At 41.4% G+C, this 21896-nt stretch overlaps 1 protein-coding gene across 2 annotated transcripts in view; it reads left to right on the top strand.

Moving 5' to 3' along the window:
* Positions 1-966: 966 nt before the first annotated feature.
* Positions 967-21896, top strand: part of MYO3B (myosin IIIB) — a 323317-nt gene continuing 302387 nt past the window's right edge. Inside the window, exons 1-5 of one of the 2 annotated variants that reach the window (XM_087819421.1) lie at positions 967-1140; positions 1909-2043; positions 10568-10672; positions 10902-11001; positions 13557-13633. In XM_087819421.1, coding sequence (XP_087675547.1) covers positions 994-1140; positions 1909-2043; positions 10568-10672; positions 10902-11001; positions 13557-13633 — 564 coding nt within the window. In that variant the 5' untranslated portion in view covers positions 967-993. The remainder of the gene's footprint in view (positions 1141-1908; positions 2044-10567; positions 10673-10901; positions 11002-13556; positions 13634-21896) is intronic. The other variant, XM_016224834.2, reaches the window with a different exon arrangement.

Raw genomic sequence — 21896 nt, 5'->3', positions numbered from 1 at the left:
TAAGCTTGCTGCTGCTACTTAAAGTACAGCTGACTCTTGAATAATATGAGTTTGAGCTGCATGGGTCCACTTATACTTGGATTTTTAAAAATAAATACAGTCAACCCTCTGTATCTATGGGTTTTACATCCATGGATTCACCTAACTGCCCACAGATTGAAATAGTTGTTTTGCATTCCCAACTGTGGTTGGTTGAATCTGCAGATGTGAAGGGCTGACTATAGAGTTAAAAGATTTTCATGGATTTTGCACTCTGCAGGTGTGGGGGGGCTCTAACCCCCACATCATTCTAGGTTCAAACTATACAGGGCTGCGTCCTTATTAAATAGGCAAAGTGAGTTTGCAGTTCCTGGTTAACCACTCAGTGTGATTCCCACACTAGGCTGCTGCTGTATGGACAGGGTCTGAGCTTGGCTAGTCCTTGCAGGACGCAAGACCTGGTTGGCAATGGTTGCTGTGCATTGACTGATGCCTGGTACAGGCACCAGATCCTTCTGAGCAGCCCAGACTTTGCACATAGAGGTTGGAGATTGGTTTCCAGTGATCATCAGAGAGTCCTGCTCATGGTTACCATGACCTGGGGATGGAGATCTAAGACCTTTGGCTTGTAGACCCTTCCCCTGTCAGCAGCCTAGAATGATAACTATCTACTCATGACCAGACGTCCTCTTTAGCCCCCTTTCTCCCTCCTTCAGTGTTTATATAACCTCCCCTTTTAAAAATGGTGTGTTTTTAACGGTGTTTTAGGGTCATGTTGCCAACTCCTCTAACTTATACCTTCATTTCTTAAGGAGTCTTCAAATCACTTTTAAAATTCTTTCACTTAAAATAGAAAGAGAAAATGAAAAGAAAAAGTACCACAAGGTTGCTGGTTGAGAAATAAAAATATTCTTTTGAAAGCCTAGTGTCCTCAGTCCTGTGATCTGTTGCCCATAACACGCTTTTCTCCCCACCAGGAACCATTTGTATGGATTGTTTCGTTACAACCTCACGATGCTTGGCTTTGAATCACTTCCAGATCCCACGGATACCTGGGAAATTATAGAGACCATAGGTAAAGGCACCTATGGCAAGGTCTACAAGGTAACTAACAAGAGAGATGGGAGCCTGGCTGCAGTAAAAATTCTGGATCCAATCAGTGTAAGTAACGGCGGTAAATTGTAGCCACAATATAGTATTTCAGACACATTGAGTTTTCAACTTCTCTCCTAGTTTTAGGGATAATTTTCATGAGACCTGGCATGAAATCTCAAAACGAGTCATGATTTGCCAGCTCATTGGAGTTTAACTCCGTTTACAGTTAAAACTTAACTCCGTTTAGAGTTAAAACTTTCCTTGACTTTCTGTTTCTTATCCAGTTTACTATTGTTTTGATTTTGGCCCTCTGGGCTCTTCAAAGGTTATTCTCTTGAAAAGAGTGATGTATCCCACTCCCTGGGCATATGCAGGGGCTGGTCTCTCTGTAAGTTACAAAGTGACCCAGACATGTGGTATTTAATCATCTTCGCCTGGCATCTCATTTCAGAGCCCTGAACACCGAGGTTATAATGCTGGACACCGTTTTACACAGAGGGTTATAGGTGTCCTATCCTGTGTTGTGTCCCTTCAATATACTTCTCCTTAACTGCTTTCAAAATTTGGACATTTTAAAATAAAAAAAATATTTATAATAATAATGTTAAAGAAAAAAGGATATGATAAAGAAATTGTATTGATATAATAATTAGAAGATTTTATTTGGGATCTGAATGTCCATTGTTCGGTATATTCAAGAAGTGGTAATGATGACATTAAAAAATACAGAATGAATATGCGTCATTAAGTGATTACTTGATCATGATGTCATGCCTGGACCTTTCCTCACGCATTAGAACTAAATCCAGCATGCCTTTCTTTTACCCTGTGTAGGATATGGATGAAGAGATCGAGGCAGAATACAACATTTTGCAGTTTCTTCCTAATCATCCCAACGTTGTAAAGTTTTATGGGATGTTTTACAAAGCAGATGACTGTGTGGGAGGACAGCTGTGGCTGGTCCTAGAGGTAAGAGGCTCTCGTTGGGTAACTATTCACTCAAACAGAGCTCCAGGGGCATGCAGATGTGTCTTTGCTTAAATACTGTACCATACACATGTGAGAAGTCTGTCCCCACTGCGTGTCACAGGTACCTTACCAGATGTGGCGCTCTCCTCCACAGTTCGTACAGGTGGGCTGTGTACTAGAAATGGGTTTTTCTGCTTCAAAATGTTAACAATCTTTTTTTCTAATGCTGAGTGACTACAGGAATACAGTTGGAAAAGATTATTTTCTTCCCTATACTGGGGACATTTTGCAGAAAACATGATTACCATTCATTTTCAAAAGTTGTTAGTCCAAGATTTACTTGGCTTAGCAAGTTTGGATTAGCCCATTTATGTTCATTAATCCTCATCTTAGATTAGATTTTCTCAAAACTGATTCTGAAGGTTGTGTATAGCAGGGTTATTGGAGAGATGATGCAGGAGATGGACCTGGAAGGAAGTGAGGAAGGCGGGATTGGGCAAGGGAGACCCTGAGCAGCAATGTGGTTGCAACAGAGGCTTTGGCCTATCCTCTGGGAGCTGGGGATCTGGTATGCTCTTGCAGAGCTGCCCTGGTTTGCCTCTCTGCATCAACCAATCACTGGCTGGGTGCTGTGGTGGGGGTGGGGTTGACCTTGGGTTGGGGGTGTGGGGAAGTTCCCTGTAGGTGAGAGATGGGAGCAGGGAGCAGCCAATATTCCCAGCAACATCTGCTCTGAAGAGGAAATCTGAAAGGAGCACCACTGTATCCCCTGTGTCCTGCCTTATTTCTCCCTTATTCATGGGAATGAATGTGTGGAAGAGTCAATTCCCCACAAATCCAATTCCCATTGGGACTAAAATGGCAAAGATACAATCATGACAATCTATGAAATTAGTATATTAGGGTAGGTCTATTGCTGCTTACTCCCAAGGCTCGCCCTGGTTTGTTCTGGACTCTCTCCCTCTGAACTGGCACGTGCCTCTGTGCCTAAGGTCACATAGTGACCCAGGAGTGCATGGACACACGTGAAAGCCATAAGAGAGAAACACTGAAGGAGGGGCCAGCCCTTGATTCATCGTCTAGCCTCTTGTCCGAATCTTCTGCCTGGCTCTGGGAGGGCCTGGGGAAATATACACTGGTGGCCATGGCAACCATGTATGGGGAATTAATTTGTTATATTCAAATGGGATAATCTGCAGGAAAACCAATTTTAACATTTCTGTCACATCAATTGCCTTCCTCAGAATATAAAGACGTAAGGGGTTTGGGTTTTCAGAAACCATCTTTGTTTAGCTGGCAGGTTGTCATTCTTGTGGTGTCATCTTTGGGACTTTATTACTCCCCTTCGCTTCCCTGAGAATATTATGAATTTTATTCTGCCAATGAAGCTCTGGAATAACACGAATTTTTAAAGTGCCACTTCTCTTGGGACATGGAAAGTACTGTTTTTAGGGTCTCTGATTATATTTTTCTTCAGCTCTGTAAGATCTCCAGGTTTTAAGCCTCACCATAATTTAATAATGGAGGTATAGTGTCCCTGAAACCTTAGTTTCTGTTCATTTTTATCCCGTGATTAAAGAAGGCTCTGTATTTAAATATAGAGAACTGGAACTTCCAGGAATTGTCCAGGGCCTGCAAGGAGGCCTCTCCTTGATGTGGTCAAGCAGGCAAGTGGGCTGCTCATCCCTGTGGCCACCTGGGGAATGAATGCCCTTCCCGATAAGGGGAGACCAAAGGTCGGCCCTTCAGGCGGGGTGGAGGTAGCTGGGAAGCGTTGGGCGAGGTCTTGAAAGATGAAAAGGAGCCCAGAACCATTAGCCCTGTGCATATGCTCTCCTGCAGACTATCTTGCTTTTTCAGGGTGACCTCAGACAGATAAGAGGTTGCCCTGAGACACTGAATTGTTGCTGACATTTAGGCCTTTTGCAGATTGTTTTGGTCTGTGCCAAAGTTGGTGGAATAGGGAACTAGATGTCCTCAGGTCTTTTCTGTCCCGGAATGGGCCCTCTATGCCACTTTGCTGGGTGGTTAAGTGTGTCCAGTGCCCGCAATATGCAGATAGAAACAGGGATTTTTGGGCCCCTAGAACTGGCAGGAACCTTAGCCTTCCTTCAGGACAGTCCCCTAGTGTTCAGTTGAGGAATGAAGCCCAGAGAAGGAGAAACATGCCTCTAGTCACATAATGAGTTAAATGGCAGACTGGAGGGAGAACCAAACTTGGGCACTTTCTCTCATCATTCGCTGCTGTCTGAGGTCCTGGAACACAGACCTGGGCTGTCTGGCTGGGATCACAATTTCTGGTCTCTCTCACACTCATAACAGGAAGACCATGATGTCCACACAGCACCGTGACAGCTTTGCTCCCTCGGCAGCTTTTTCAGGAGTGCTTTAGGAGACTCACACAATAAAACCATGATCTGTTTAATATTGTTCTCACCATGCATATTGAGATTAAATATATGTCACCTTTTCTGTTTGCTTGCCGAATGAGCTGAAAGGACCAGTGAGCAGCTACTCTACAGAGTAATTCTAAAGGATAGAAAAATGTTATTAACAACCCCCTTAAATCACCACAGCTCTGAAAACAAAAGCAAATAAAAACGTCATTTCTAAAATTCATTACTAATTGTTGGCAGAAAGTAAACCAAAGCTCTCTTTCATGACAGGGACCTTCTGTATTAGAAAGATATGGAGAGAAGGCACTCACACAGAATAATGTTTTGGAGAATTTCTGAATAAGTTTTATTCTAAGTTAATATTAAATTAAAAAAATAGATACATCCTGCCCTGGACAGGGTGGCTCAGTTGGTTGAGTGTCAACGTGTGTACTGAAAGGTCGCCGGTTCATTTCCAGTCAGGGCACTTACCCAGGTTTTAGGTTCAATCCCCAGTCGGGGTGCATGCAGTAGGCAACTGATCTATGTTTCTCTCTCACATCGATGTTTCTCTCTCTCTCTCAGTCTCTCTTCCTCTCTCTCTAAAATCAATAAAAACATAGTTTTAAAGAAATCTGTAAGTCCTATTATCTCTCACCTAAATTAAATATAATAAGAATTTAGACCTTTAAGGAAAACACAATAATCAGAAAAAACACATAGTATACGCTAAGACATGAACTACATTTTCTCTTCAGCATTAAAACTTCAGCAGGTAGATATTATTAATTTCAGCATGAATCACGTCTTTAACTTAAAATAAATGGTTTGGAATCTAGGGTACTAGTAAATGAGACTGTAAAGTAAAGAAAAAATACTTCTTCATTTTGAACTGGATAAAATAATTTTTTTAAATTGTTTTTTCCCCCCAGAGATCTATGTATAAGTTCAGTAACTAAGCCAATTGGAAGGGGTACTGGGAGGGGGACACCTCTGTCCAGTTTTTGTTTTAATTGAAGGCTCCAGAAAGTCCAGCATCGGCCTGAATATCACTGCAAGTGTTATAAACCATTTTCACCTATTGACATTGCAGCATCAACCAAGTTGATCACATTAACAAATCAGGGTCACAGCAGGACTCTGATGGTCTGGAATATAGGGCTGGTGAGATCTGATTGGCCAGAGATGGTTAGGAAGCATTGATTCAGATGGCAGGTTCTGGCAGGATTCTAGAATGAGAGTCACTAGAGTTCTGGGGGCCAGGAGGAAGGCACAGAACCCTTGGGAGTGGAGAAGAAGGGAGGAACTTTGAAATGGATCAGAGTTGCGTCCTACATACGTGCTGTATGTGTTCAGCAAAATTGAGAAAGAATTAGAAGCTGAGGAGTGGAGTGATTCTGACCACCCACTGTTCTACTCAATAAGCATGTGTCCTGGAGAGAGACTGAGATGGAAGGTGGGCATTTTGGGGCCCACCTACCTCTTGTGGTATGAGCATTGCCTCACTCTGACTAGAATTCTAGGGTTGCAAGTGGCATAGTTTTCATTCTTTTAGATGCAAACCAGTGACTTCACCTGGTATCAGCAAAACAAACACAATCGTTCCCAACAGTGTAGAGAAAAAAATATATGTTGTCCTGGCCTTACTGAGAGGTGGACAATGTCCAGCAAGCACGGTGCTTCCTCAGGTATTTCTAGAGTACTTTTGATGATCTTTGACTTTTGTTTTACTCCCTCTCTGGAACCTAACACCTTTGAAAGATAAAGTCCATTGAACAAAATGACACTGAAGAGAAATTCCTCTTCATTCTGCATTCTGACTAGGTCAAGTCAACATGCCAGTGCAGCCCTCTCCTGTTTGGCTCAGTGTTTAGAGCGTCGACCCGGGGACTGAAGAAAGGGTCCTGGGTTTGATTCTGACAGGTGTACGTATCTTGGTTGCAGGCTCAATCCCCAGTCTCCATCAGGGCCGTGTGGGAGGCAACCAATTGATATGTCTCTCCCACATCGATGTTTCTCTCTCTCTCTCCCCCACTCCACTCTCTCTGAAAAGTAATGGAAAAAATACCCTCAGGTGAGGATTCAAAAATTAAAAAACAAAACAAAAAAACATGCAAGTGCAGAATCTATTTGAAAGTTGGAGCTTTGACTAGAATAAAGGTCTGGTGATTATGTTGCATCACACTTTTTAATAACATGGAGGAAAGTTGATGGCTAATTGAGCAAGGAACATTTTATTGCTTGAAATTATGACCATCTTAGCAAATGCCCATACTGTGATTGAATCAATATTCAATGATGTTTTGGAAAATAGATGTGGTACATAAATGATTTTTCAATTTTTCTTGGTTTGGAGCAAAATGCTCATTACATTCTAGATGCATCCGGCTGCCACATTTGCTGAATGCTGAGGCGTAGGAGGAATGCAGGCATGGAGACACACCTCTGTATTTGAAGCTGATGGCTGGCAGAGTGGGTGGCAATAAAGGCTGCATGCTCCAACCCTCAGCGGTGGCTTGGTTGACTTCTTAAAGCTCTAAGGGCATTATTTTACTTGATATATTTAAATATAATTTCTTGCCATGCTTTTAAAACGTTCATTCCATTTCACTGAACATTTACCCTGGTTAGACAATTGTAAGTGCTTACCTGCTTCCCTTTCTTATATGCAAGTACCCAAAGTGTTTTCTCTATAACCCACGGGCTGCCCTTTAAAACTTTTCCAGGCAGCTTATCAACTTAGCAGGACAACTTCCTCTAAAGTTTCGCTGAGCAGTTTAATTATATGTTTCTTTGTGAATCACAGGCAGTCAGAGAGCTCTTAAACTCTGACATTTAGTGAACTAAAGGCACCAACTGAGTCAAGATCCTTTTGTTGTTTTTAAACCCACAGCTTAGTTTTGATCCTGCTGACAAATGGCTGCTCTTAATCCTTTCATAGGTCCTAGAGCTATGAAGAAGGTTTATAAGTTGGCTACCTATATAAAATATCTCTGAACAAGCTCTTGTTGCTAAAATGGCCACATTTAAACTAGGGCAAGAGAGAGACTGAAATGAGATTTCAGGGGAAAATTCCAGAGTCGAGTTAGCTTGGATCATCACTCGGTATTTAATTTACATTTTCTATGGGTAGAATTTTAATAGTGCACTTGCAATTCAGCAAAGCACCTGTTTCCCTGAGAGAGGAGCCAGGCTGAGAAGTGGTTCTGAAGAAGGTGTTATAGTGTTTTGCATTCTTGTTACTGCTTCTGCTTTAGGGGATCAAACAACCTTATTGACATTTCTTTGATTCTCACAAGATCCTTAGACTGTCTCTTCTTCACTTTTTTCTTTTTAAATCTCCACCTGAGGATATTTTCTCCATTGCTTTTCAGAGAGAGTGGGAGGAGGAGGAGAGAGAAAGAAACATCAATGTGAGAGACACATTGACTGGTTGCCTCCTGCACGTGGCCAGGGATGGAGCCTGTAACTCAGATACGTGCCCTTGGTCAGCATCGAATCCTGGACCCTTCAGTCCTTGGACCAGTGCTCTAACCACTGAGCCAAACCAGCCAGGGCTCTTCTTCACTTTCTACATACAATTAGTCAGAAGTCCCTGTCTATTCTGTCTCATAAAAGCCTCTGTATCTGTCCCCGACTCTTCATCCTCATGACTCTTGACCTATAGACCCTGCCTCTCTTGATTGCTTCAGTACCTCCTAACAAATGTCCAGCTTCTGGTGTCTTCTCATTCTGTCCAATCTGCTGCCCAAGTCATCTTTTTAGAATGCAAATTTGAAAAGTCTTCCTGCCTAAAACTTGTCAATAGCTTACTATTCTTATCTAATGGCATATTTTGGTATTATAATACATGTGTGTACAGCAATAAAGCCCATATTCCTTAGCAGGGCAGACTTGTCAGTCCCTGTTTCCCACCTTCCTTCCCCATCTCCCTGCCCTAGGATCCTGGTACCTTTTGTTCCAACAGGAGCAGAGTATTTAGAATTCACACACACACACACACACACACACACACACACACACACACTCCTTATTCTTTCATGCTCCCTTCGTTTGCACACGATGTTCCTTTTCCAGGGATGCCCTTCCCCTTTTTGTCTACTTTCCCTACACTCATTTGTCCTTCAAACTCATTGTAAATGTTACAAACTCTAGGAAGATTTCTCAGATCGTCCTCTCTTCACAAACCTCAGCAAAGGTTACCATTCCCTTTTTGGTGCCACCACAAGCACGCCCCTAGTCCCTCATGTCATACTCTTAATTACTCATGTGTCCCCTAGTGCTGGTGGGCTCTTCTAGGAGAGAGACTGTGTGTATTCATGTTTTAGTAATGGGTATAAAATGGACAGTCACAAACTGAGAACAAAGAGGTAACTTTTTTTCAGAGACTAAGCTCAACTTTGTCCTTGAGTCCCCAGCCTGCCTAGAGGAGACAATTGATTTTAACTCATTCTGTTAAACTCAGTCCAACTGAGTGACTTTTGGGGGAAGCGGCAAATTCTAGTATTTATACCCCACTTCACAGTCCAGTTCAAAGCTCAATCATTTGGGCTAGGACTTAGTATTATTAGAATCTTTTCTTTCTTCCCATTCTATCTCCCTGAGTGTTATTTGCCCTTTCAGGGCCATATACAACATAGTTGGAATGGAAAGAATCTGGAATCCTTTGGAAGACATTAATTACCCTAGTATTCAACATTAGAGTCATCAGAGCTATCAGTGTTGAGTTACAAGTTATACACGACATTAGTAGAAAATGGATTCCAAGGACACTTCATTCAAAACCCATGGGACCATCAGAGCCTTCAATGCATTTCACTGCTTCTAAGGTCCCTCCTAAAGAGTTTTAAAGATTCCTAATGCTTCATTAGGTTTTTAGTCACATACTCTTGCTTATGAGCAACTTAAATGGTCAAAACATGGGCAGATTTGGTTACAGGTTATCCTGTTATTGTGTGTGCAGGTATCTGCCATGTATGTAGGAGGGAATGATACCCAAATAAAATGTTGCAGATGTTCATAATTTGAGTCCAATAGATCCTAATGCAATATTATCTTGATCAAAAGTTGTCTTTATAAAGGAAAGATGCTAATCTGTGCTCCCTCAGAGTTTCTTGCTTATGAAAAGCCAGTTGACTCAAGCAGCCACAACCCAGGGAATTCCTCACTGTTCACTAATTAACTCTCTCAAATTGCAGACAAAGTGCCAAGAGTAAATGTAAATTTCTAAAGCAGGGTCTTAACCTTTATGAGGACAAGGATGGCTCTGAGAATCTGATGTAAGCTCTGAATTTCTTTAGAAAAATGCAAGATGCCTGTACACACTGCCTACAATTTCAAGGTATTTACATGCCCTGCTCAAACCAGTTAAGAACTCTTGATTTAAGATGACAAGTAGCAAACCCAAACCTGCACATTGACTTCTGCAGCTAGTAAAAATTATTCAAGAAAACCCTTAAACTGCAATAGTATACCTGGTTTACGTACTCTCAAATCTCAGTGATATACAATACATAACAAAGAAAAGTATGCAAGATACACTTTTACGGCGTTTTTAATTACAGAAAAGAAAAAGAAGAGCATAAAGTTGCTGAATACTTAAAGTTGACTGTGGAAGGTTGAATGCACCTATGATGCAGCTCCACTCCATAAGTCTCACATGCAGTGGCGACACCAGAAAGAGCTGCTGGTTGGGCTTCTGCGTGCAGTGCCAGGAAGATCTGAAATGCATTCCCGCCCAAGTATTGGGGGCATCCATCTTGACTCTTCTGGTCTTTTCTTATCTTCAAAATGCATATTTAAAAAAATAGACAGTATTTATGTGAAATGAAAAATATACAAGAAGTCACCATGCCTTCTCTTTTGAATTTCTAAATAACGACTTGTGCTTTTATATTTCACTTGACAATTAAAAAATCAACTTTTTGGGCATGCACTTTCACTCATAAATCATCACCTTGAACACACACACACACACACACAACTAGATTTAATTGTGCAATGGAATTTTGAAGTTTAATTATTTTGACCTGGGGTTTTGTGATCTGCAGATTTATTTTACTACATGGGGCTTTTATTCTTAACTTCTTTTTCTTTTCTTTTTGTATGTGTTCTGCTGTTGTCCCTCTGCCCTGTGCCTCCTCTTGCAGCTGTGTAACGGGGGCTCAGTCACCGAGCTTGTCAAAGGTCTCCTCAGGTTTGGCCAGCGGTTGGACGAAGCAGTGATCTCGTACATCTTATATGGGGCTCTATTGGTAAGCAAGTCCAGTGAGCTGGGGATGACAGCAGAGGGGAAATTTGTGGTGGGTTGGATCCCCAATGCAATTAACAAGGGGGAAACCTCCCCATAAGGTGTATAACAGCAGGGGGGGTTAGCCAAATGTGGACTTTGATTAGATTGTTAATAGCACTGTCGTTGTTTTAAAATAACCGTGCAAATTTTCCCTTTCTCTTTCCTGTTGTGTGGTGGTGGATGCCACGCAGGGCCTTCAGCACTTGCACAATAACCGAATCATCCACCGTGATGTCAAGGGGAATAACATTCTTCTGACAACAGAAGGAGGAGTTAAGCTTGTTGACTTTGGTAATGACTGCTTGTCGTTTGTTTTCTTGATGTGTGCAGTTTAGCCAAGGGCAACAATTTATTGCAATCTCAGAAGACTAGGGCCCCTGCGCTACGCCATAGGCTGAGGGACTCTTCCAGTCAAACACAGGCTGGCAAGTGGGGGGGTTACCAGATGGATCACCCTAGGAGATGCTGTTTGTTAATCTATTTTCAGCTTTAGAAGCAATTTTATTAAAGATAGAAAATAAAAGTGTTTCAAAAGGAGAATTTGACAGAAAATCATTTTGCTTTTCTGGGAAGAGTTTCACGTCTCAGGGCTATTGTCTATAATTTACATTTTGACATTTCTTCTTTTGCATATGAAAAGACAAAGCAGTTTGGTCTTTCAAATGACTTTCTCTAGCCTTAGGCGTACTTATTCCCAGTGAGCAGAAGGTAAACTAGTCCTTTGGGTCTGGGAACTAACATCCCTTTAAATTGTGATTATTGCTGCTACACGTGAGGTTGGTTGAACTGGGAACATTAACAGGAAGTGGACGTGTGAGAAGAAAGGCAGAGCAATATGACCTAAGGCCAGAGAGCTATTAAATATGCCCTTGTGAGCCTCCGGTATTGATATTCACAAATCAACAAACCATTTGGTTTTCCTTTTTAAGTTTATTGAATGATTTAATCTTCCAAATGAGTTCAACAACAGTTAGTACTTCAGCATGATTGTCACAAAAAATGAGAAAACATTTAAAGAAGCACTTTTTAAGATGTTCTTTATCAATGTCAACATAGTAGGAGAAAAGACTGATGTTTTTCAATAGTCTTTGGTTTCTTGGTAAGAAATAATTCAGTGTTAAGAAATTACTCAGAAATAAATTTTGTTACTTTAGGTGTATTGGTCTATCTACCAAAGAGCAAGCAAAGAAAAATAGCAGGGGGGCGCACTTTAAGTCTCATGCCCCTCTTTCTATATAAGGAATTTTCTAATTTCACCAATGTGCTGTGTGTGTAACATCAGAGATGTATTTTCCACACAATCCTGGGGGCAGTGAATATCTGAGGGAAAGAACCCAGAAGGATGAGAGTGGGGATTAATGCTGATTTACCCACTCTGGTACCAGCTTTGTGATTTGGCATGAGGGTAAATGCTCCTAGTTTTTCCAATAGAAGGCTCCCGAATTTCCAGTTGCTGCAAAAGAAATATCTAGAAATTGAACATAGAAAAGTGTACTTTTTGTTTTGTTTTGTTTTACCAAAATTGTAGTGGAGGAATGTGTAAAATAGGAAATTATCCATGGCCAATAGAAGTTATAAAGGCCCTCTTTGGATTTCTAATATAGAGAATGCAAGCAGCTAGCACACCCTCCCCACTCCCAAACAATCCATTGTTCCTTGGCAAATCTGTGCCTCATGTTTTCAAAAGTGTGTCCTTTGCTAATAAGCACACATATCTAGGCTTCTAAGTTTTCCTCACCAATAACATTAACAGCAACCGTTATCATTGTCTGAAGAGCTGCATTTGATTTCTGCTTGGTATAAAAGAATACCTTATATTTGTAAAATATTTGACAATTTATGAGTCATTTTCATATGTGTACTCTTGTTTGATCTTTAAGAACTCTTTCTGTTAGGTGTGATGGGTATTATTATCCCCAGTTTGAAGATGAGAAAACTGAGGCTTAGAGCCAGGTGGTCTGCAAGAGGTCATACAATTAGGAAAAGGCATAGCACAGGTGAAAAACAGGTCTTCTGACTCCTAACCTGGTGTACATTTACCTCCACTTTATTCCCGTGTGGTATAAAGAAGAGAGCTGGCTCAAGGCTATGACAGATTAAAGTACATTGGAATTATATTGAAATTCAGGCCCTCAGCATTGAGCCCTACATAATAATATTAGTCAATTTCTTTTTCCATTTGACAAACATAGTTTTCTAGGCTTCTAGGTAAGATAAGGCACTGAAAAGTTTTTATGTCTTCACTGATGCTCTATTGTAGATAATACATGTCAATTTTCTTTCTCCATAAAATGAAGAAAGAAATCTCCTGAAATATATTGGAAATATGATAGGAATATATTTTTAGTTGATCCTGGTTGTTGCTATTTTCTTTTTATTCCAATTTTGCAGTAATATGGGTAGAAACGATTATTAGGACAAAAAATATTCTAGTGATTTCGATAGAGTGATGAATGCTCCCACATAGTGTTCAGCAAAGCAGGGCTCTGCTGAATCTGACCTGTTTTTGTATGGCTCCTGTTTTTGTGTGGCTTTTGAGCTAAGAATGGTTTTTACATTTTTTAATGGTTGGGGAAAAAATCAAAAGATGAATATTTTATGATGCTTGAAAATTATATGCATCTATGAATAAATGTTTATGGAAACACAGCCACACTCATTTGTTTCTGTGTCATCTGTGGCTGCTTTTGCACTATAATGGCAGAGCAGAGAAGTTGTGACAGAGAACATATGGCTCACAAAGCCTAAAATATTTATTATCTGATCCTTTATGGAAAAAGTTTGCCAACCCCTGGTCTAGCATCATGCTCTGCTCACTGCTCAATTACGACACCCCTTCCTTATAGGTGTGTCAGCTCAACTCACCAGTACACGTCTACGGAGAAACACGTCTGTTGGCACCCCATTCTGGATGGCCCCCGAGGTAAGTAGAGGGCACCTATTTCTTTGTGTTTGTTGAGTGCCTTGATACTATGACTTTTTATGGAAAATTTGTATGCATCACAAAGTTTTCAGGAAAAAGAAAATCCTTTATCTTCATTGAACTGTAAGAGTTCTGGTTTGGTGATTGATCATGATAACACATAATTTCAGAAAAGCAGGATAAAGTCACATCACAGCTAGCCCATAGGATACTTTCATGCGATTAGGAAATGGTATCCGCTCCAGAAAATGCATCCCTCGCCAAGGGTCAAGGCTTAGATTCATCCAGCTTTGATATAAATTAGAAAAAGTCACCTTCCCTCGATAGATACAGCCTCAGTGACACGGGGCTTCATGAAGAGAGATTTCAGCTCCAACTGGTCCACAGAACTATATGCAGTGGTCCTGGCTGGGTTTGCTGTTGTTGTTGTTGTTGTTACCAGGTATGTAGCAGCTAGTCTTATGTATTTTTTTGTTTCCCAATTAAACCTGGGATTTAGTCCTAATTTAGTTTTGGATCATCACGGAACTCTCTGTGAGATGGTGCATATAGAGGTTTGGAGAATCTTCCAGCTAGATAAGGCATACTCTAAAACACAGGCGCAGTTTTGATTGTGAAGTCAGCATTTAATTCCACAGTACTCTGGCCTGTGCCTGATAGTGGCTCTCTGGGATTAAGCCAATGGGTTCTTTTAATAAGAGGACACGGGCAGTCATCTCTTTAGAGGTCTTTCCAGCTCCATTCTGTCCCCATGGTTGTCCTTCTGTATGACTGCTAAGGTGACCTGCTACACAGTAATTGGTTCACACCAACCTGCTCAAATTTCTCCAGTGGCTCCCTGTCATCTATGGCACCCTCTTTCATACTCGGGTAGTAGACAGACCCATTTTAGAGAAAAAGAAAAACCTTACAGATTCCAATATTTACTTAAATCTTAAATGTTTCTTAAATAGGCTTTAAAAACCATAAAACCAAAAATAAACTCCTAATCACTTATATTTATAGAACTATAAAATGAAAAGAAAAAAATGTATTAAAAAAAAAACCTACAAAGCCAATAACATTCAAGTAAGCACCTTTAATTTACTGAGACAAATGGCATTGTTTTGTGACCCCGACTTGTCCTTTGCAAAGTGAATATGTTTCAAAGCATTACAGCACAGATTATTTTAAGTTATTTTGTCAGGCTTACTGCCATGTCCCATGTGGAAACCCAATTTTCCCACCACTTTATTTCAGCCAGGGGGCCTCTTCGTTCAAATAGCTCCTCCTTTGGCCTCTAACTGGTACATCTCTGACTTGGTGTCAGCTTAATAATAAACATAAGTATGGTCACTGAAATTCTGTGGCAAATGGTCATCAAAATGATCTGGAATGTTTTTACCATTAATAAAATAATCATTGAAACAAAACAAAAAATTTCATAGGGATCTTGTGAACTGCACTTTGAGGAACACCACAGGACAAAATCAAAACTCCTTTGGGTGGTGTTCACGCCCTTTAATTCCAACCCTTATGTAGCTGTCCAGCCTCATCTCAGGTTGTTTTCCTCCAGTTTACTTGTGCTTAGTGCCTCAGCAGTAGTGAACAGCAAGTAATTCTCCAAATTCACCCTGATATAGTATTCCCTGAGACCCTCTCATGTTTTGTTCCATTGTCTGGAGTGGCCCTGAGAACCCTGGAACATTCCTCCTCAGTCTTCAAGTTTCAGCTCAAGTGCATCTTCCCCCAGGAAACCCTCCCTACCCCGTGGCTGACACTGAGGCTCCACTTCCTAAATGACCACTGCGGCCTTTACCCTTCATTAGCCCGCCACGATCGTTCTATTGGGATTGTCGGCAGGCGGGCCTCCGGGTTGGACTCTAAGCTCTGGCAGGGACTTGGGATGCCCAGCTCTCAGCGTAGTGCTTGCTACAGACTGGGGAGGTGCTCAGTAAGCATCTGTTGGATGCATAACTCAATTGCTTAAAAAGCCAAAGGAGGAGATGAATTTGGAAGGTAGTTTGAGGAGGGCTCTACAACATGGGCATTAGCAAATTTCTCTGTAGATTTTAAATATTATTAAGGAGAGCATAATTGAGGCCACTTCACTCAAATTTGGGTGGTATAACAAGGAAGATGGCATTTCTCTTCTAATTCACAGGAAGCTGGTGTTTTCAGAATCACAATGGGACACAGAGGGGACTTAAAACAAATGGGCTTTGCTAGGTTCCTCCTTGTCTACCTAGTTCCAATTAAACTGTAGTTATCTATGATGATAACTACATCCAGTATTCTTTCTGGAGCAGGTTGTTTATCTAAATGCCCTTTAGGCAGTTAAGGGGAAGGTCAAAGCTTCTTTCTGAGTCTTTGGATTCTTAAAAGCCCATATAAAATCAATATCCCAAAAGGCATATTTTGGGGTGGCAAACTCTGCTTTCCTTTGATATGATGGCCTGCAGAGCGTATATTGATCTTAATACGCTTTCACTTCTGCTTGTGTGAGTAAGTGGTGTTTAGATTAACTATGACAGTAGTGCATGCAATGCCAATGCCAGTGGGATAAAACCACTGCAGGAGACCAGCGCTCTTATTTTGAAAATGCAGCTGAAAGGTCCTTGGTCCTGTTTTATTTTTGAGATATTGAACCAAATTATTCTTTTCCCATTTTTATTTCCATTTTTATTTTGCCAGCTTGAGTAACTGCAATATTTAATTCAAATAGGCTGTACTATAAACCAGGTAGTTAATGGAATGTGACCATACCACAATCAATTGTTGACGAGCAGTCCAAGTGCACAGTTCACTGGGGCAGCTTGAAGCTGCAGCTTGAATTGACTATCATATGTTAACATTCTCCACTCGTTCCCTCTCACTGCCTCATCTGGACACCACTACAGTTGAAAGATACAGGGTAAAAACGGTGTCAACTCAGCAAAGTAGAAGAAAAATCCTAGGTGTTGCCTAGCATTTTGTTTGATAGCACTTTGAAACAATGCTACTGGGGAAATATTGCCTGGTATAGTAAAAGAGTTAATGTAAAAGGCAAGATCAGTACAATTCTTTATGAACTGAGTTTGTCAGTAGCATACTGTGGCACAGGGAAGGTTACTTTACAAGGGAGAGAAAAATGTACAACATAGAAACTATGTATTTAACAAATTACCCTGAGCAAAATGACTTAAACAATAGGAAATTAAGTTTCTCACGTAAGTATAGAGATCAGTAGTTCCAGAGTTTATTGATTCAGCAGCACAGTAAACCATCAAAAACCCAGGTTCTTAATTTCCCTGGCTGTGACCCCTGCAAGCTGCATGGCTTTGTTGTTAACGACTGTCTTGGGGACGGTTATGACAACATTGCCTGTGAATACCTCTATGGAGCTGCTCTTGTGGCCAGCGGCGAAGGTAAAGTGGGTTCTCCTCCTGTCCTGGGGTCAAAGGCTTGTCCAGTCTGTATTAGTTTCCTAAGCTGCCCTAACAAAGTAGCATGAATTGGGTGGCTTAAAACAACTAAAATTTAGTCTCAGTTCTGGAGGGTAGAAGCCTGACTTCAGGGTGTCAGCAGGGCATGTCCCTCTAGAGTTTCTAGGGCCCTTCCCTGCTCTCTCCAGCTTCTGGAAGTTTGCTGGCAGTTTTTGGTCTTTAGGCTGCAGCAGCAAATCTCCAGTATCTGCCTCTGTAGTCACAAGGGTTCTCCCTGTGTCTCTGTCTTCACATGGCTGTCTTCTTATAAGGACACCTGTCATTTTGGATTAGGAGCCCACCCTACTCCAGTATGGTCTCATCTTAATGAATTCCATCTGTAACAATCCTATTTCCAAATAAGTTCACATTCTGAGGTCCTGGGGGTTAGTACGTTAATACATCTTTTTTGGAGGACACAATTCAACCCATAGAAACTCTCCAAACACTTAGCAACTCTCCTCTATAGTAAATCAAACTTCCAAGGTAATCAGCCAGTCATTTGGAACCTACAGACTGCATGTTACAGGTGCTCACTTAGTTAGACAGCTGAGCCTTGCCTGTCCACACACACACACACACACACACACACACACACACACACACACACACACACACACACACACACTCTGCTCTCTCTCAGCCTCAGGTGTCTGAGGCATGCACAGTTCTTTCTGGATCTACCAAGCATAACAAATTGCCTTCCCACCCGGGCCCTCAACACCTTCAGAATTTTGTCTCTGGCACTTTTTTGATTGTCTCCTGAGATGTTTGACCCAGGTTACTTTCCTCAACCTTCTGTTTACATTGAGCTTCTGGTCTCCCTGCTTATGCCTTTAGCCTGTATCTTAGACATACATATAAATATATACAGTCTTTCCATTTGCCATGTTTATCATCTCTTTTCTTCTCCATTGTCTCCCGGCACCCAATTTCTTATACTAAATAATATGAATAATAGTATATGACCTTTGCATAGAGCTTTCTATATTATTTTTTGAGTTCACACCTACCTGTGAGGATGCCAGTTCAACATAATTACATTGATTTTCTAGACATGGAATCCAAAGCTGCCAGGCTAAGTGCCCAGGGACACTGAGTGGATAGGTAACAGTGACAGAGATCTATAGGTTGTGACTCACTGAACTAAGGGATTTTCAAAACAATCCATGCCTGCTGTCAATATTGGTATTGCTCAGCTAGTATTTGCATCCAACACATGCCAGAGAATATCCTTGTCCATAGCAAAAAGGGATACAAGCTTAATTTATGTTTGTTTTTGTTGATGGCAAGGGTTTAAGGGTAGTTGATCCTTTCCCACCATCACACAGATGTAAGAATTAAACTGAATGTTTGCAAACCACTGAAACCCAAGACAAAGAACGAAAGTTGTCATTACTATTTTTATTGAGGACATTTGTAGGCTATGTTAAAATTATGCCTTAAAGTTAGCTGTATGCACTGGTGTGGCCATGCTGATTGTTAAAATATTGAAATACTTCCATTCTGGATGGTAAATGGCTGCTGTCCAGAAGTGTTTCTCAGCTACCAGAGGTGTGTGTCTTTTTCCTGGGGACACCCAGACCTTTTAATGGTCCAGTAACTACAGGGGTAGTGCCTGGAAAGCGGGGGGAACTCAAGGGCCAGCTCTGGCACTGTGTGCCAGCTGATTGTCAGATAGTTTAAAATATTGTGCCTGCTAAGCAAGTGCACAGTGGAAAGGAAACTCACTTAACTAAGGACCCACTAATGCACTAGGAACTGGGAAAGGTGTTTTTTTTAAGCCATTTTATTTTATTTTATTTTATTTTATTTTATTTTATTTTATTTTATTTTATTTTATTATTTTATTTTATTTTCACAACAGCTCTCAATAGTAGATTTATTTTCTACATTTTCTCACTGAGGAAGGTGAGGCCCAGAGGTGTAGGAAATATTGTCTCTAAAGTCGCTTACCTAGTAAGTACTGGAGCTGTTTGGCTTTTTGGAGAGCATGAGAATTCAAGTCCCATTTTACAGATGGAGAAACTGATACAGGGAAAGGATATTCTCCATGCTGGTTCAGAGCCAGCTTGGCCCAGAATTCAGGTTCCCACTGGCCTTGTCCTCTTTTGCTTTCATGTGTTCATATGGGATGTTCAGTGTGGAACATGTGTGCTGAGACAGCTCATACAGCAAAGGCATGCAGAGACGTGATGGAAGAATACTCTGACATTGGAGCGTGAGACACATCATCTAACATGAAGGGACCTATCACCTATAATTTACAGGTTGATTACATTTGCAATCCCACCAATGAGAGAAGCAGCCCATATACTAAAGATCTTGGTATCTTCTGAAACAGCCAAAAGTCTGTTTCTGTATTAGAAAGCAGACTTGTGGATAAAATAAACATTTGCTTTTAAAAAAAATTTATTTTTTCATTTTTACTTCCATCTGCTCATTGTTGCAAACAAGAGCTAATCAGCTGAGCAGAGAAACAGATGTGCTGTGACAGCTCCCAAAATGGGCCTCTCTCTGCTTGGCAAAGGGTCCTTGACGGGAGATGGTTACCATAACAACCAGCTTACACCAATGCAGGCTTTTTGCAACCACTCTTGCCTTCATTAATTATGGCATTCCTAGCTAAATGGTACAATAATGCTATTTCCTTTGGCACTGTCAGGACTAGAGATGACAAATGAGATATTTTGTGTCAAAGGGCTGAGAAAGCCATAAAAGACTACAGAGCTGAGTATTATTATTGTCATCATTACCATTTTGTTCCCTAAGCTCTAGCTATGGGTTTGGTTCCCAAATAGGAATGAGCATTTACTGAGTGCTTACTATGTGCCCAGCACTATGTGCTTTATGTGAATTAATTCATTTTTAATCCTCACAACCACCCCATAGAGTCAGTGCTGTTACTAGTCCAATGTTTTAGATAAGGTAAATAAGTCACAGAAAGCATGGTTCTTGTCCATGGACAGGTTAGTAGGTGATGCCACCAGGATTTGAACTCAGGTATTTAGGTTCAAAATCCTCCCTCTTAATCACTATACTAGAGCAAATTGTTTAATTGTGACCACCAGTGTACCTTTAGATAAGATGTATATTGTATTTTTCTCAATTTTAAAATTTTTAATAAGAATTCTTCTTCTTAATAGGTTGAGGAAAATGTAATATTTCAATATGACACTAGAAGTCAATGTAATTGATTAATGCCCAAAGGAAAGATCAGGAAAAAGAAAATAACAACGTTTTTTAGAATAGAACTTAGGAGATTTGGATTTTAGTTTTAGCTCTGCCAGTTATTTTTAAAAAGTGATTGTGGTTAATTTATTTTAATATGGCTTCAGTTTTGGTAGAAATTTGCACACATTTTGGAGTCAGACCTGGGAGCAAATTGCAGATAACTGCTTACCCACCTAACCATGGACCTCATGCAAGTTTCGGAATATCTCTGAGTAGTAAGATGTTAAAAGAGGTAAAATGAGAAGGAAAAGAAAAACAGCCTCGAAGGACAAAATGAAATGAGGTACTGGAAGTGTTTGGCACAGCACCATGCTTTAAAAAATGGTGGCTCATATTGCCTGGACTCCGCCCCTCCCTAACCTGTTCTCACCTGTAAGAAGAAGAGATTGGCTTTGGTTGTCTCTGCCTCCAAAGTCCCCTTTACTTTTCAGAGAACATTTACAGCTTCAGGGGAAGAAGCCTCTTTTAGCAATCACAGTCCATGGCTCTGGTGTTCCTCGGACAATGAAGGCAGGATCTCTCCCAGCTCTCAGTAAGGTGAAGTGATGACACTGGTGAGAACTTCAGGGTCTTTTTTTTTCTTTTTTACTATCTCAGGACTTTATCTGCCAGTCATTTCACTGTGAGGCATGCCAGCTTTGGTTGCTCAGGAGATTCAAGCAAGGGGCTTAGAACCTTAGATGACTGGCCAGAAGAGCTATGTATCTTCCCCCAAGACATTCATCTCTGATATTCTGTAGCCATTTGTGCTCACGGGTTCCCTCCAGTCTCCTGAGTTAGTCTCTAAGAAACAGAGGGATTTCCTCCTTTCTCATTCTGGGGCTCACCCTGCCTGCATTCCCAGAGTGGTCCTGCCATTGAAGGCCCTGAAGCACATTCCGGGAGCTTAGGGTGGGTGAAGGGCTTGGGGGGGCGAAGGGCCCAGGGCAAAGCTGAAATGATAGGGTACAGCTCCAGCTTCTAACCTCTGCTCCAATGATAGCTCCCTCCTTAGCTGGAACTCTGTGGAGAAGTTGAGTCATATGTCACGTGTCAGGGTGGAGGTGGGAGGCTGGCCTTGGAGGTGGTGGTGACATGCTATCACCTTCTTCCTGGTGGGACTAAATATAGGGCACCCTCTGAGGGCTGAGGCTCCCAGATGTACAGAAGCACATGAGGCCCTTATATCTCCCCACCCCCTCTCAGTACTAAGCATGAAGTGTCAAAGTAATGGCCTCCGTGAGCCTTTGGAGCTTTCCAGATTGTCCTCCCACCCTGTGAGAAAGGCTAAGGCACCTGCTGTTTCCCCTTCATTATCCATCAAAGACAAGAACTGATGCTGTTCCTGCAGGGGTGGGAGTGTTTGCTGAAGGAATGTCAGAGTCAGCCTCAGTTCTACCTGCTGTCTACCATGCTGTTAATACCTCCTCTACCCTGCCCAGGGCACTGGGGCTTTGCCCCAGGAAAGGGAATCCACACCTAGGCCACACTCTACATTTGTTCCTCTGACTGACGGTCCCTGAGCTGTCAGAAGAAAGCAAGGGGAGGTGGGCAGTCAGCATTAAGAATGGGAGCCTAGAGGAGCCTTGGGGTGCAGGTGAAGCAGG

This window comes from Miniopterus natalensis, chromosome 8 (assembly GCF_054644295.1).
Source record: "Miniopterus natalensis isolate mMinNat1 chromosome 8, mMinNat1.hap1, whole genome shotgun sequence".
Taxonomy (NCBI): Eukaryota; Metazoa; Chordata; class Mammalia; order Chiroptera; family Miniopteridae; genus Miniopterus; species Miniopterus natalensis.
The sequence above is the reverse complement of the archived record's forward strand: the minus strand, read 5'-3'. Positions and strand labels throughout refer to the sequence as shown.